The 16,593-nt window shown below is 39.4% G+C and overlaps 1 protein-coding gene across 2 annotated transcripts in view; it reads left to right on the plus strand.

Moving 5' to 3' along the window:
- VCL (vinculin) overlaps nucleotides 1-16,593 on the plus strand; it is a 142,107-nt gene that overhangs the window by 101,566 nt on the left and 23,948 nt on the right. For both annotated transcript variants that reach the window (XM_011991163.1, XM_011991164.1), the window contains exons 7-11: nucleotides 4,144-4,234; nucleotides 5,070-5,217; nucleotides 10,652-10,805; nucleotides 11,515-11,690; nucleotides 15,698-15,888. In XM_011991163.1, the coding sequence (XP_011846553.1) occupies nucleotides 4,144-4,234; nucleotides 5,070-5,217; nucleotides 10,652-10,805; nucleotides 11,515-11,690; nucleotides 15,698-15,888 (760 nt within the window). The remainder of the gene's footprint in view (nucleotides 1-4,143; nucleotides 4,235-5,069; nucleotides 5,218-10,651; nucleotides 10,806-11,514; nucleotides 11,691-15,697; nucleotides 15,889-16,593) is intronic.

The following is a 16,593-nucleotide window of genomic DNA, read 5'->3' on the forward strand; positions in this document are numbered from 1 at the left end:
ATACCAAACTTAACAAAGGCAGGAAATGTTGGTTAGAACTTGTGATCGCGTAATACTACCCCTTACTTGCAGACCATTGGGATTTACGAGTTGATTTGTTAAAAAAATAAAAATAAAAAAAAAAAAGGTCATTTGTGGGCTTTCTATGAGCAAGTGTTCTAGTGTTTTGTTTTTAGCAGCTAATAGAATGAAATATCTGTAAGAGCTTGAGATAAATAGTTAATTCAGGCATTTATGATATTTTATCTCCCTGCTCCCATGAGGAGAAAATCCCAAAATAAATTGATGTTTCCCTTCTGATCTCAGTTATCTTTGGTTGGTACATCTGATCATGCAGTCATAGGCAGCATAGATTTTTAGAGCCGGGAAGGTATTCTTAGAGATGAGGAATTGAGACCCAGAGAAGGTAACTTGCATGAAGTCTTAGGACCAGACAGCTTTCTTTTGTTTAAATGTAGTTTGTAAGATTTTGTTCTACTGCCCAACCTATACTTTCCAGAAACATCTTAAACCAGAAACATCTGGTTTAAAACATTGACTTGTGGGTGGAAATGAGGTCAGAAAGGGGATGGAGTGGGAAGGGAGGTGTTAGTGGAGGGAGAAGGGAGAGTATGGTGGGCAGTCATGGAGAGGGGTCTTTATTCCCCATATTTAAAATTTTCAAGAGCTTAGGATTGCAGGACTTCACTTTTTTAACTGAAGTTTCTCTTGACTGTTCATAGAAGGAGGTCATTATTATTCACAGGTGTTCTGAGGCCTAAACTATTTAATTTTAGCAGTGTTTCAGTTCCTAGGAAAGCATGTACAAATGGTTTAGGTTGTCGTTCCATCTTTTGATATGTAGGGAAGAGTGCCAAGGCACTGTATTTTTTTCATTTAAAACATAAATTCATAAGAATTTTATGGTAAGAAGGAGAATAACATGGGGGGGAGTACCCAGATAGATTCAGGCCAGCTGTCCCCGAAGCCACATGACTAGACCTGGTCTCTTTATACTTCACTCTTTCAACACCCACAACTCCCCTGAAAAACAAAGCAAAAACAGATAAGAAATTGGTAGAGACTTTTCTTTTTCCCAAAGTTGAGTTTTTATAGAGAAGAATACTCAAATGAAGGTACAGTTTTTCTCTCCTCTATTTCATATCTGAATTATACTGTGGATACTTACAGACCTACATGACAAGGTTTAGCAAAATGCTTTGTGGTACATAGCATGGCTGACCACAAGGGTTATGATTATTTTCACCCTTTATAAATATATCCCCAAATTGACTTCTGTCCTAGTTGTCCAGCGAATTTGTTTATGTCATATTCATTGTTTGTATACTTATATGCTTATGACAGAATTCTGTCAATTCTATCATAAAGACTGCCTTTCAAAAGAAATATATGTGAAAGTCTTAGGAGGAAAAAAATTACCTTAAACACATTTGTTTTTACTAGATATGACTAAAATAAAATGATTACTTATAACCTACTGTGTTCCAGAAAGAATTTAAGATGGCTCTTTCAGTTATTGTTTTAAATCTCCAAAATTGTCTAAAATTAATGCTGTTAAAAACTTTGGTAACTTATTGAAAGTCCCAGTTATTAAATGCAGCTTCATTCAAAATTGGCTATTGGTTTCTTTTAGGGGAAAATGAACATCTCTTCATGTTAACTTCTTGATGGTGTCACACCTCCCACTGAGCAGTAAATTACTCACTTCCTGAGAATTACATTCTTTCCTTGCAGTACTGGCCATTAGAGCTTTATTGAGGAGAAAAAAAGAAATGATTTTTGAGGATGCTGAATAGACAAGAACCATTTTTTTCCATTGTGTTTCAAATCATTTTTGGGCATTGGAGAATAAAAGCAGTCATTTTTGTTACTGTAGATTATGAATTTGATTTCTGGAGCTTATTTTCTCTGCAGTATTAACCAAAGTCAAAACTGACAAGGCAGAGATTTGCTGACTATTGTAGGAGATTAGTAGAATCTTTAGCAACTCTCCTTGGTAAAAGAAAAAAAAAAATCTTGTTTCATTTGATAAGCAATGAGGTTTGGAGTCAATAAACCTGACATCAAATTAGGTTTGTAGGAGTGAGTTCCCATAAACTTAATTTATAGTATTATTTAAATGACATTTAAATTTGAGATTCAATGAGGTAAGGAGGGGGAAAGTAGCTAAAACAGAACCTAACATGCAGGGAAGGCATATTACATTCAATGCATGTCAGTTGAATTTAGTTTCCAAACTAGTAGCCTTTAATGCTAGAGTAGACATAAAAATTTCTGACCTTCGTTTCCCTTTGAATTTAGATTTTTGAAATGTAATAAATACCTATTGCTTTTCTCACTGAAAATAAAAGTGTGTTAGGAAAATGGTTTAACAGGTTTTAAGTGAAATATTTTTACACTGACATAATTTTCTCCAGGATGTGCACACACTTCCTAAGTAAGAGTTTGTGATTAAAAGAAAACCTATGCCTAGATAACCTGTGTTAGATCCTGAAGGCTACCCAGTTCTCTGAGGTTAGGAGTTGCCTGGCCTCAGATTCTTTTAAAAAGTTATTGATTCAGGTCTTGTTAATTTGGAATTAAGCTAAAGCTGACCTTTGCATTAATTTTGAAGGCAAGGTTTTCTGCACAAATTAATGTAAGACATGATAGGAGAGATTTGCTGATATTCAAGCCATTTGAGAATCAAAGCACTTAAAAAATACCACATATCTTCTTCTAATTACAAGTGGATTTTGAAATGAATCTTCTTATGACTGTGCCTTTTATTGACAGCTACTATAGTTACATATAACTTGATAATAAAAATATTTTATTTTCAATTTTTTCGGTAATTTAGTTCACTTCTTTTTCATTGCTATAGCTGAGAATTTGCTATTTAGAGCCTCAAATAGCTAAGGATTCAACAGGAGAATAATCTGTGTCTGTTTAGAAGGGGAAGGAGGGATTCCTACAGTTGAGAGATCTATCTTTTGAATAGGTGCTTTGGAACAGTTGTGGACCTTGAGCCTAACTATGGGTGCTGCCAATGCTTATTTGTGATAGTGCTGAGTCTTTTTTGAATTGGAAGTGGGGGTGCTCCTGGTGCCCCCGTGTGGAAAACTAGTGGTGCAACACTTTTAAGAACCCCAGTTGTGCAGGATTGGAAACTGAAGCTAGAACATTGTCTAGAATTTTAGAGGTTAACTTTGTGCTTTGATCGCTTAACTCTGTAAGAGTCAGTTTCCTACAGCAAAAAGGAAGATAGATGGTCTTTGAAGATGCTAAATAGAGACTTAAGAGATGGCTGGTGTTATACTGTTCTCTGTGTTTTTATGTATTTTAAAACATTTACTGAAATACTTATATATATTTAAAGTGATTAGTCTGTTGTTTCAGCTTCTCCTGGTATATCCTGGGAGATTTTATGCTAGTTTCCTGATAGTCCTCATGAATCCTGGTTGTAAACAATAAGCTGAGACCCATTTATTCTATCCTGCATCTTCTTCCAGGTGAGGGATGGTAAGGGAACTAAGAATGAGGAATAGCAGGGAAGGTCAGAAAACACTTTTAAATTATATTACTTTGAGGGGTTTATTTGTGGAATTAAAATTAAATTGCTAGATTAACATTTTCAATTGTTTCTTCCAACCAGTAATTCCAAGTTTTTCAGGTTAATTGAATATAGTGAAACATCATCCAGCGTGTGCATTTCAAAACAAGATGTAAAAGAACTGTGATTTGTGGCACCACATACTAATGAGGCTTCCCTGAAGTGGGAGGGGCTTTGGCAAGGCTGCAGTAGATGAATGTTGACTAGTGGAAAGGCTGATAATGAGGCATGTGACAACAGGGCTTTTTCCTGCTGAAGACATTAAACATATTCTGGCTTGAGCAATTTTACCAGTTTTCACAGTTTTAGCAATAGGGAGCCCAATTCTACTCTGTTTAGCAACAGAGTAGAATTAACTGAAGATTTGCATGCAAGATGCTGCATTTTGACAGAAATGAGAATTGTGGTGTGGTGACAATATTTTTAAGGCCTTTGTAGGACTGACTACCTTAGCTATGTATGTTAATGCTGTAACTTCTTCTCTGTCTTACTTTGTATCATGGTATCTCAACTTTTGCAAAGAAAGTAATTGTGGGATTTCTTTCCAAAAGGACACTGAAGCCATGAAGAGAGCATTGGCCTCCATAGACTCCAAACTGAACCAGGCCAAAGATTGGCTCCATGACCCTAGTGCCTTCCCAGGTAACCCTTTAGTTCTGCTTTTCTGATAGATACAATGATAAGCTAAAAACCAAGCAAATGAAAGAAAGAAAGAAAGAAATTCTCCCATAATCTCATCATCTGAGAGAACTACTGTAACATTATGGGGAATACCCCATTATCTGATAGTTTTGAGTAACTGAAACAAGTAGTAGGCCTTAAAAGGATGAAGGAAATAGATTCGATCACCTCTAATCATGGAGGAGTAAGTCACACTGAGCTGGGCATTCTTTGCAAAATTATTCGTCCTCCCCTTCCCTGAATCCAAAAGGTAATTATTTTCAATAAAGGTTCTTCTCTTCCAGTTCCAATTGAGCAGACTTCCATTTATCTCAATAGACTACTTAATTAAGCAGATCAAATCATGATGCCAGTGAGAATTGGGAAGTGAAGTTGACTGTATAAAGATAAGACCCAAATAGGTTATTGCACTAGGCTTTATTGATTTTCTAATACAATATTTATTCTGTTTTAGATTAATATTTGAATGAGTGTGAAAAACCTAAAGGAGGTTGGAGGTCCTAAATACTATTAAATTGTTAGAGTCTGTTTTCATCATCCATATTCTTACCACAAGCTACTTAGTATCTCCAAATAGATATGGTTCCAAGTATCTTTTTTCACAGTGTCTGTGGTTGAAACCTCCCCCTATGGTTTAAGGGCACTGCTTGGCTGTTAGCTATTAGATACGTTGCCTTCTATTCACTCCTCTTGTTTAAAATCATCCATTCCTTGGTGAATGAAATGACTTGTAAAGTATCCTCTCTAAATAATGAATGTGTCAACAGTGTAGATATTGAATATCTGTTTATTTTAGGGGATGCTGGTGAGCAGGCCATCAGACAGATCTTAGATGAAGCTGGAAAAGTTGGTGAACTCTGTGCAGGCAAAGAACGCAGGGAGATTCTGGGAACCTGCAAAATGCTAGGGCAGATGACTGATCAAGTGGCTGACCTCCGTGCCAGGTAAAGTTCTTCTGTCCTTACAGAGCAGTAGTGGGTAACTCATTCCTAACAGGGTGATTCAGAAAACAAGCCTCTGCCAGTTTTGAGTTATTTATTTGGCTAGTAAATAACAGAGATAATATCGTCTATTAAATTCTTTTGAGATGGAGGTGATCTTTCCCTTTGCTGACTTTATTTATTTATTTATTTATTTATTATTTTTTGAGATAGAGTCTCACTGTCACCCAGACTGGAGTGCGGTGGTGTGATCTTGGCTCACCGCAACCTCCACCTCCCAGGTTCAAGAGATTCTCCTGCCTTAGCCTCCTGGGTAGCTGGGATTATAGGCACCTGCCATCACACCCGGGTAATTTTTTTTGTTTGTTTGTTTGAGACAGTCTCACTCTGTCTTCAGGCTGGAGTGCAGTGGCAGGATCTTGGGTGACTGCAACCTCTGACTCCATGGTTCAAGCAGTTCGCTGCCTCAGCCTCCTGAGTAGCTGGGATTACAGGTGCCCGCCACCATGCCCAGCTAATTTTTGTATTTTTAGTAGAGATGGGGTTTCACCATCTTGGCCAGGCTGGTCTTGAACTCCTGACCTTGTGATCTGCCTGCCTCGGCCTCCCAAAGTGCTGGGATTACAGGAGTGAGCCACCGTGCCCGGCCACGCCTGGCTAATTTTTGTATTTTTAGTAGAGATGGGGTTTTGCCAGGTTGGCCAGGCTGGTCTTGAACTCCTGGCCTCAGGTGATCCATTCGCCTCGGCCTCCCAAAGTGCTGGGATTACAGGTGTGAGCCAGCATGCCTGGCCTGACTTCATTTAAAACATGTTTTAAATTATTTATTTATTTATTTATTTATTTATTTATTTATTTATTTATTTTGAGATAGAGTCTCACTCTGTCACCCAGGCTGGTGTGCAGTGGTACGATCTCAGCTCACTGCAACCCCTGCCTCCCAGGCTCAAGCAATTCTCCTGCCTTAACCTCCCAAGTAGCTGGGATCACAGGCATGTGCTGCCACACTCGGCTAATTTTTTGTAATTTTAGTAGAGACAGGGTTTTACTGTGTTGGCCAGGCTGGTCTGAAATTCTCAGGTGATCCACCTGTTTTGGCTTCCAAAAGTGTTGGGATTACAGGCATGAGCCACCATGACCTGCCAAATTTTTTATTTTTATTTTTTATTGTTTTGAGATGAGAGTTTTGCTCTTGTTGCCCAGGCTGGAGTGCAATGGTGCGATCTTGGCTCACTGCAACCTTTGCCTCCTGGGTTCAAGTGATTCTCCTGCCTCAGCCTCCTGAGTAGCTGGGATTTCAGGAATGCACCACCATGCCTGACTAAGTTTACATTTTTAGTAGAGACGGGGTTTCTCCATGTTGGTCAGGCTGGTCTTGAACTTCTGGCTTTAGGTGATCTGCCCGCCTCGGCCTCCCAAAGTGCTGGGATTATAGGTGTGAGCCACCATGCCCGGCCAAATTTTTTATTTTTAATGACATAGTCTTGCTCTGTCACCCAGGCTGAAGTGCAGTGGTATGATCATTGTTCACTGTAACTTTGAACTCCTGGGCTGAAGCAATATTCCTTCTTCAGCCTCCTGAGTAGATAGAACTATAGGCATATGCCACTATGCTTGGCTAGTGTTTAAATATTTTGTAGAGATAAGGTCTTGCTATGTTTTGTGGTCTCAAACTCCTGGCCTCAAGTGATCCTCCCAAAGTGTTGAGATTAAAGGCGTGAGCCATCACTCCTGGCTTGAGCTTTTAAAATATACAAATGCCTAATAACAAAGTTGAAACTTGTTCCATAATTGAAACTGAAACACAAATCTAGTTTTTAATTTTCTAGCCATAGGCTTATGAAAAATAAGGGGCAGTGGTGAAGTCTGGCTTGAGTAAATACATTTTACGAAGGGTGGGGAGAAAGAAACATAGAGTGAAAACACTGGAATTATTTCACCTCATAAAAATATCATTTAACTCGGTTATCCTCTAAGTTGGTAATTTCTGGGCTTTTTTGAGTTTCCTTTTCATGATTATTTATTTGGTTTCATAATTATTTACTTTCCTTTTACCCTCCTAAAGCCTTGGCCTTTAGAGCTTTTCTCCCCATAAACTAAATACACATAGTTTGCTATTGAGAAAACTCAATATAATATAAATTTGTTTGGAATTCATACAAATGAATTCATCCATAGTGATAATGAAGTTCTAAAAGATCCTCATTTTTATATAATTTTATGGTATGGACATTACGAAAACTTGGAATAGGATGAGACACTCATGAAACATCATGAGATAATTGGGATACACAAGGTCTGCATACAAACAGGGCCCAGAAACACTCCTCTACATGCAGTGCACTGTTATACCTGGTCTCCAATATTAGTGCAATAGGCATAAGTGCAGATCTTATTTTATTTTATTTTATTTTATTTTATTTATTTTATTTTATTTTATTTTATCTTATCTTATGTTATGTTATGTTATTTTATTTTATTTCTTTGAGATGGAGTTTCGCTCTTGTTGCCCAGGCTGGAGTGCAATGGCACGATCTCAGCTCACTGCAACTTCCGCCTCCTGGGTTCAAGCGATTCTGCTGCCTCAGCCTCCTGAGTACCTGGGATTACAGGCATGTGCCACCATGCCTGCCTAATTTTTGTATTTTAGTAGAGACATGGTTTCACCATGTTGGTCAGGCTGGTCTTGAACTCCTGACCTCAAGTGACCCACCTACCTCAGCCTCCCAAAGTGCTGGGATTACGGGTGTGAGCCACTGTGCCTGGCCAAGAATGCAGATCTTAAAGGAGTGGTTCTTAACCTTTTTTGGACCAAGATCACTTCTATCATCTGATGAAAACATTCATCCTTAACCTAAAAAGATGTATATAAACATGCCCATACAATGTTATATATAATTTCTAGAGGTTCATGGATTCCCTGTAGCCCTGGAAGCTCCAGGAATTTCAGGTTGAGTCTTTATGTTGAAGGGGAAAGAAACAGCTTAAATAAATGTGATCTCATTGAATTCAGTGAATCTTTTCTCCTGCTGAGAAGCAGTCTCCTCTGTCATGAGCATGGCAAGAACTCAGCAAAAAGACAAAAAGAAGTTTTGTTCTCATTCAGAGAAACGCCAGTGCAGTTTGACAGGATTCTTGGCTCTTCTGATTTCTCACTTTTGTGTCTTTTGTCTGCAGCCTTTTCCCAGTGTGGTCGCCAGTTTTCACTTGGAATTCTCAAATACACAGTTGTATGTGTGTAGAGAAAGATGAGTATGAGCAAGAGAATGAGGTAGCTATTGTAGGGGTTCCACCGTTAATCTGTAAAGAGAAAAGGCTAGAACAGTGAAGGGTAACTATGGTCCTGCTTCACAGTGGAGCCTGCAGTATCCTTTCCTGATGAAAGATTAGAAAGTTATCTCCCTGTAGTCCTTTCTTAAGTGTACCCAGCTATTTAATATTTTAGTGGCTGAAATACAGTAAGAAATACAGTAAGAATACAGTAAGAATTTCTTCTTGATATTAAGTCACACAGGTTTCTAGGTTGCTAGTATATATTTTTACCCCCATAGGACTCAATAAAAACTTTCTATTTTGAATGAAAAAACTGTGTAGCCCATAAATAGTTTTACTTTTTCACAGTTGGAATTTCTGCATTTCCAGCCTCAGAGAAGTTATTACTTTGTAATATACAGTTGGACTTTTACCAAAAAGATCTCTCATCATGAAGTAGTAGATCTGAAGAAAAAAAGCAAATTAAATCCTAAAGACTATGTTTCCTAAAAGTCTTCCCTCTTCTGCCACATAAAAGGAAGGCCTCAACTTCAAGGAAAAGGTGTATATATACCTTTTATATACCGAGCAGTAAATGAATGAATTCATTACCTCAAGTTTTGGTACAGATGAAAAACAGAAGAATTTTAAAAAGAGGCTAGATAGACTGGGCACAGTGGCTCACACCTGTAATCCCAGCACTTTGGGAGGCTGAAGCAGGTGGATCTCTTGAAGTTGGGAGTTCGAGACCAACTTGGCCAGCATTGTGAAACCCTATCTCTACTAAAAATACAAAAATTAGCCAGGTATGGTGGCACACGCCTGTAATCTCAGCTACTAGGGAGGCCGAGGCAGGAGAATTACTTGAACTACTTGGGAGGCTGAGGTAGGAGAATTGCCGTCTTGGCTCATTGCAACCACTGCCTCCCAAGATCGCGCCACTTCATTCCAGCCTGGACAACAGTGAGACTTTGTCTCAAAAAACAAACAAACAAACAAAAAAACCAAAAAAAAAAAAAACCCACAGAGGCCAGATAGATGAATGACAGATCTATACTATTATGAAGGGAAGCAAAGATATTTTGGAGTTTATCCTAAAATTAGAAGTTCTGATTAGGATAATCAGCCATGCCATTCTACCAAATGGTAAAGTTACCGCCCCTATCATTGGGATTACCAGGCTGCTTGGATTAAAACAATCTGGATCGTAAAATGAGGGCAAAACAAAGAAATAGGGAAAGTAAATAGAGAAACAAGTTTCCATGAACTCATATCATTTTTGGTAGGAATAGCGTATCATTTCTGAGAGAGGAAAATAGTGAAATCAGTTCTTTAGGAACTTGGTGGGAAACAGTGGTTTCCTATCAACATGTGCCCAGTATTAGCTAGTTTCGGTATTTATATATTTATGGATTGCCTAGGAGTGGAAGGTAGGCATTTAAGATTATCATTAGGTTCATTATAAAAATGATGATAATTCAGTAATATTAGTAGGTTGTATATTCGTATAGCTTTATTGCCAGTGTTTTCAAGTATATTATTTTGATGCTTGAAGCCACTCCATAAGTGGGGAAAATGTATTAAATGTATTACCTACCTTCATTATATGTTACCTTCATTATATAAGTTAGAAAACGGAAACCCAGGGAGGTTAAACATCATAAACAAGGTTCCACAGGTACCAAGAATCAAGATTTGAACACAGATCTGCTTGTTCCCACTATGGTACACTTTCATTAACACTATGCGTGCTGCCTCCTGAAACATTTTCAATGTATACTTGCCCATAAGAAGACAATTTAATGGACTATTTATTTCAGAAGCACACATTACTATGGTAACAAAGCCCTCCTTAGCAATAAGATCACCAGCACATTTTCCCACTGAAGTTTAGATTTGATTATGTAATCACTACCAAGAGGAGAATCATTATCAAAATTTGCTGGCCTGGTCTTCAAAGTGGTTATGCAGTTCCATGAAGCTAATGTGCATTTTTAAAAGAAAAAGTACGTGATTTGGGCATCTTGCTTTGTTTATGTCTGTTTTCTTGTGCTGTCCCAGATTTACTGGGGAAAAGGAAAAAGCCAAGCATGTTCACGAAAACCACATGTACTGTGCTATTGGGAATATTTTGTCATTAAGTATTTGAGGGTGTACAATGACAGCATATGTCTGTTTTGAGCAGAGGACAAGGATCCTCACCGGTGGCCATGCAGAAAGCTCAGCAGGTATCTCAGGGTCTTGATGTGCTCACAGCAAAAGTGGAAAATGCAGCTCGCAAGCTGGAAGCCATGACCAACTCAAAGCAGAGCATTGCAAAGAAGATTGATGCTGCTCAGGTAGTGATGGTGATTTTCAAGAGGGGTGGGAAATAAAAGAGAAAGAGAAATGTTTCGTAAATATCCTAAATCATAAATATCCTATCTTTCTTCTCTGTCTCTTATCATTTACTGTGGTTGGATAATGGTTTCTAAGTGATGAGTGACTTCTGGCACTTACCAATGTTAACACCTCCTTTACCACCACAGGTTTAGACAAATATTTATTTGTGTTTTGAAATAAAGATCTTAATTTACAGCACTTCAATTAGTTAAAAGTAAGCACTCAGAGTACCAAGGGAATCCTAGTTCCTGATATAGATTGCAGTACATTAAAACTATTCCTTGTCCCAGAATTCACAACTCTTTGGTCATTGTAATGTTTAGGGGTTAAAGTTTTCTGATACTGCTCTACTGTAAAATGATTTTCAAGCATTTCACAAACACACATGTTTGAGGAACTGAGGAACTAATAAGGTGTGGTTAATTCAGAGATGAGATAAAGCTTGGGAAGATATTTTATGCTAATGGGCATGAAAAAATTGATTTTAAAAAGATGAGAGATTGAGTTCATCTTATCTAAGAACCTCTGTACAATAATTAAGACCAGCATTATAAAAATGATTACTGGTGTATTACTTTTGAAATCCTTCTTCTGGCCTGGTTAAGTTTAGTAGAGTGGAGTTTGTGAGTAGATCACAGTGTGCTGCTTCTCCGTTTCTGTGTGTAGAACTGGCTTGCAGATCCAAATGGTGGACCAGAAGGAGAAGAGCAGATTCGAGGGGCTTTGGCTGAAGCTCGGAAAATAGCAGAATTATGTGATGATCCTAAAGAAAGAGATGACATTCTACGTTCCCTTGGAGAAATATCTGCTCTGACTTCTAAATTAGCAGATCTACGAAGACAGTATGTATTTAACCCTTAAATTGCCTTTTCATATCTTTTCTTCTCTCTCTTTCTCTCTCCCTTCCCTCTCCCTGTCTTTCTTTCTTCATACATATTTCAACTCCCCTAGGTTAAATGCACTTACGATGCTCCTCCACTATATTCTCATCGATTCTAGGTCAGATGTTAATTTGTTGTATCACTGATGTAACTGAGGTTTAATGACTTATTGCTGGTCACATAGTTATAAATTGATAAATTTAGGAAGATAAGAACTCCTTTTTTGAGATGCTTTTTAAATTTCTAAGCTAGGGCTTGCTTTGATACATCATGTTTATGACCTATCTGTTTCTCATACATAAGAGGAAAATAATTTTTGTGGCTAGGTATGAAAAGACTCCTATGTGTATGTGGAAGGGAAGAAGCATAAGAAGGTACTTTCCTCCTTCCCCAGCAATGTTATTTTGTAAGTAGTAAGTATAGAAGATACTTAAATTACATTTCCTGGATGATTTTTCTTATAACAACAGCCTCTCCACAGCCTTCTCTCCTAAAGGCTCTCATGGCACCTACTTTGATGATATGGAAAAGGGATATTTCCTTTTTTTTTTTTTTTGAGATATGGTCTCACTCTGCCACCCACGCTGGAGTGCAGCGGCATGACTATGCGTCACTGCAGCTTTGAACTCCCAGGCTCAAGCCATCCTTCCACTTCAGCCTCTGGAGCAGCTGGGACTACAGGCACGTGCCACCATGCCTGGCTAATTTTTTTATTTTTTGTAGAGATGGGGTGTCACTATGTTGTCAGGGCTAGTCTCAAACTCAAGGGCTCAAGCAATCCTCCCACTTCAGCTTTCCAAAGTTTTGGGATTACAGGCATGAGCCACTGCACCTAACTGCTTTCTTCTTCCAATAGATATTTTTCACTTTTAAGAATAAAACCCCTGCAGCACATGCTAAAATAACACTAAGGAAGGGTTTAATGTCAAATGTAAAATTTGCTGTCTATACTCTTAGGACCTAATGTAAGTCCATATATATGCTAGGTACTCTTTAATGTTTCTTAATGATGAAGAGGTAATGAATGGTAATGGTGCTAACAGCAGACCTTCATGTGTGGTCATTCATGCCATCATTACTTAATACTGTAGCACACACATAAACATACATCTGTGTAACCTCTTGCCAGGAGTAGCCACGATCAGAGTCATGTTAAAGACCCTCTTTGTTCAACTTTATAAAGGAGAATGTTACAAAAATTTAGAATCATAAAGGAACTCTTAAGAGAGTATCTAAGCTGGGCAAGGTAGCTCAGGCCTCTAATCTCAGCACTTGGGGAGGCTGAGGGTGTGTGGATCACTTGAGGTCAGGAGTTCAAGATCAGTCTGCCAGCCTGGCCAACATGGTGAAACCCCGTCTCTACTAAAAAAATACAAAAATTAGCCAGGCCTGGTGGTGGGTACCTGTAATCCCAGCTACTCAGAGGCTGAGGCAAGAGAATAGCTTAAACGCAGGAAGTGGAGGTTGCATTAAACTGAGATTGTGCCTGGGTGACAGAGCGAGACTCTGTCTCAGAAAAAAAGAGAGAGAGAGAGAGAGAGAGAGAGAGAGAGAATCTAAATTAGCTCTTCTGGCAGATGGGCTATTATTTTTATTTATGTATTTGTTTTATTTATTTATTTATTTTTGAGATGGAGTCTCACTCTGCTGCCAGGCTGGAGTGCAGTGGTGCGATCTTGGCTCACTGCATCCTCCACCTGCTGAGGTCAAGCGAGTCTCCTGCCTCAGCCTCTCGAGTAGCTGGGACCACAGGCATGCACCACCACGCCCAGCTAAATTTTTGTATTTTTAGTAGAGATGGGGTTTCACCATGTTGGCCAGGATGATCTTAATCTCTTGACCTCATGATCTACCTGCCTCGGCCTCCCAAAGTCCTGGGATTACAGGCATGAGCTACCACACCCAGCCTATTATTTTTATTTTTACAGATGAGACAGATAAAGTTAACCAGAAAGTTACCTTTCTATGGCTGAGAGGACCTGAGATGGAAAATGAGTCAGATTCTTTGTATTTTTATAATGGTTAGAATTTGAAGTCTTTGGAGTAAGGTTTTGGGGGCAGTTTTTTTCTTTGTGATATAATTGTGGTTGTCTTTTTATTTCTGTGTTGGTACTTGGTTGAGGTTCTTTGGTTGGAAGGTCCTGGTCAAGTAAAAAGTAGAGGATTATTGAAAATAGAGGCACCTCATCAAATCCAATAGCTTGAACGTGGCCAGATATTGTGGCAATGGGAAGCCCCTCCATTCACCTCTTAATCACTGTGTGGGATCCTCTATGTCTGTTTCACCCTGTGTGTTGACTTAGTTTATTTATCTGGAGGTTTGTCTCCGGCTGTGAGCTACCATGGCCCAGGCCTAATCATTTTCCAGCTCCAGATCTCCTCACTGGTTGACTATGCAGTGTTTTTGAAGTATGGACCCAGGGTTACCTGCCTAAGAATCATCTGAGAAGATTGTTAAAATTGCAGACCCCTTGACCCCACCCCAGACATACTTAATCCAAATCTCTTTTGATGGTGGGTTTAACAATCTGTATTTAAAAATAAGATCTCCAGTGACTTTTATCCATACTGGACTTTGAGAACCCCCAGAATCTAATTGAGTGCCTTGCCTGACTGTGGATATCTTGTCCTTGAGGTAGATAACCACCCAGTTTAATCAGTTATGGCAAGGACTGGGGATTATGTGATACCAAATGTATAGTAGTTTAAGAATGAAGGCTGGGCGTGGTGGCTCATGCCTGTAATTCTAGCGCTTTGGGAGGCTGAGGTGGGTGGATCACTCAAGGTCAGGAGTTCGAGAGCAGCCCAGTCAACATAGTGAAATCCCATTTCTACTAAAAATTAAAAAAATTGCTGAGTGTGGTGGTGGGCACCTATAATCCTAACTACTCAGGAGGCTGAGACAAGAGAATAGCTTGAATCCGAGAGGCGGAGGTTGCAGTGAGCCGAGGTCGTGCCATTGCACTCCAGCCTGGGTGACACAGCGAGACTCCATCTCAAAACAAAACAAAACAAAACAGAGTGGAGACTCTGAAGTCACAGTGCTGGGTTTGAATCCTGACTCTATCAAAGTAAGTAATGGGACATTGGGCAAGTTATCCAACCTCGTACCTTCGTTTCTTTAGTAATGAGGATAATACTGTTATTTACATCATAGGGTTGTTGTAAGGATTAAATAATATTAGACAACTGCTTTTGACCGGGTGTGGTAGGTCATGCCTGTAATCCCAGCACAGGACTTTGGGAGGCCCAGGTGGTAGGATCACTTAAGCCCAGGAGTTCAAGACCAGCTTGGGAAACATTGGGAGAATGTTTCCTTTCTCTAAGAAATGTTTTTTTTTTTAAAATTAGCCAGGTGTGGTGGTGTATGCCTGTAGTCCCAGCTACATGGAAGGCTGAGGTAGGAGGATTGCTGCAGTGAGACCTGGGATGTCAAGCCTGCTGTGAGCCATGATCTCACCACTGCATTCCAGCCAGGGTGATGGAGCGAAACCCCTCTCAAAACAAAAAACAAACAACAAAAAATTACTTGCAACGTACTTGGCAGAATTAGGACTCAAAAGATAGATAGTACTACTACTAGTTCGACTATAACTACTTCAGCCGCTCCTACAACAAACATGGCTGCCTGGGCCCACCCAGTTCCAGAGGGAACTAGTGCTTTCAGAGTTGGCAGGCAGAGGATGCAGCTAACCTAGTCATGATTGATTGAGCTCAGCTAACCAAATGATTGATTTGAGCTTCACTGATGCAAACTCATATTTAATGTCTTAACTAGGACAAAATCATCTAAATGTAAATTATTAATTTTTTATGTAAGGGCCAAATAAATAAACCACTCCTTTCAAACCAAATTAATAGTAATCATGAGCAATTTGTCATCTTATTAGCATTTGTCATTAACAGCTAAGTGATCTCAATGTAAACAGTGTTTATGTGTGACAGGATGGCTGTCTTTTTCTCTGCAGGGGGAAAGGAGATTCCCCAGAGGCTCGAGCCTTGGCCAAACAGGTGGCCACGGCCCTGCAGAACCTGCAGACCAAAACCAACCGGGCTGTGGCCAACAGCAGACCCGCTAAAGCAGCTGTACACCTTGAGGGCAAGATTGAGCAAGCACAGCGGTGGATTGATAATCCCACAGTGGATGACCGTGGAGTCGGTAAGGGCAGCAGTGCACTAAACCCCATTAGATTGGTCTCAGTGCAAATAAGCAAGATGTTGATAGGGGTCCTGTAACATCTGTAATTAGGTAAGGGTTCTTTAGCTGTTGATAAGTAACTGTGATTACATTTCCAAATGCAGCCAGTAAAATTCCTGTGATGTAATCAGGAAGTGGGCCAGGCATGGCGGCTCATGTTTGTAATCCCAGTGCTTTGGGAGGCTAAGGTGGGAGGATCACTTGCACCCAGGAGTTTGAGATCAGCCGAGCAACACAGCAAGACCCTTTCTCCTCAAAAATAAAAAGATAAAGAATTAGCTGGGCATAGTGATGCTCACCTGTAGTCACACCTTCCCAGCTACTTGGGAGGCTGAGGCGGGAGGATCACTTGAGACCAGGAGTTACAGGCTGTAGTGAGCTATGATCACACTACTGCATTCTAACCTCAGTGACAGAGAGAGACCATGTCTCTTAAAAAAAAAAAAAAGACAAAATTCTAAGTTAGTTATACCCAGTGTTGTGAGGAGTTGGAGCGTTGGGCACATGTATAATTTGCTGGAGAAATAAATTAGTACAAACTTTCTAAATTTGGTATTAGATGTCAAGAGCTTTAAACAAAGTTCATACCTATTGACTCAGGAAATTAAGGGATTTTTTTTCTAACAAATAATTAGAGATCTTTCTAAGAAGTTGCATACAGGAATA

This window comes from Mandrillus leucophaeus, unplaced genomic scaffold, assembly GCF_000951045.1.
Source record: "Mandrillus leucophaeus isolate KB7577 unplaced genomic scaffold, Mleu.le_1.0 Scaffold39, whole genome shotgun sequence".
Classification (NCBI taxonomy): domain Eukaryota; kingdom Metazoa; phylum Chordata; class Mammalia; order Primates; family Cercopithecidae; genus Mandrillus; species Mandrillus leucophaeus.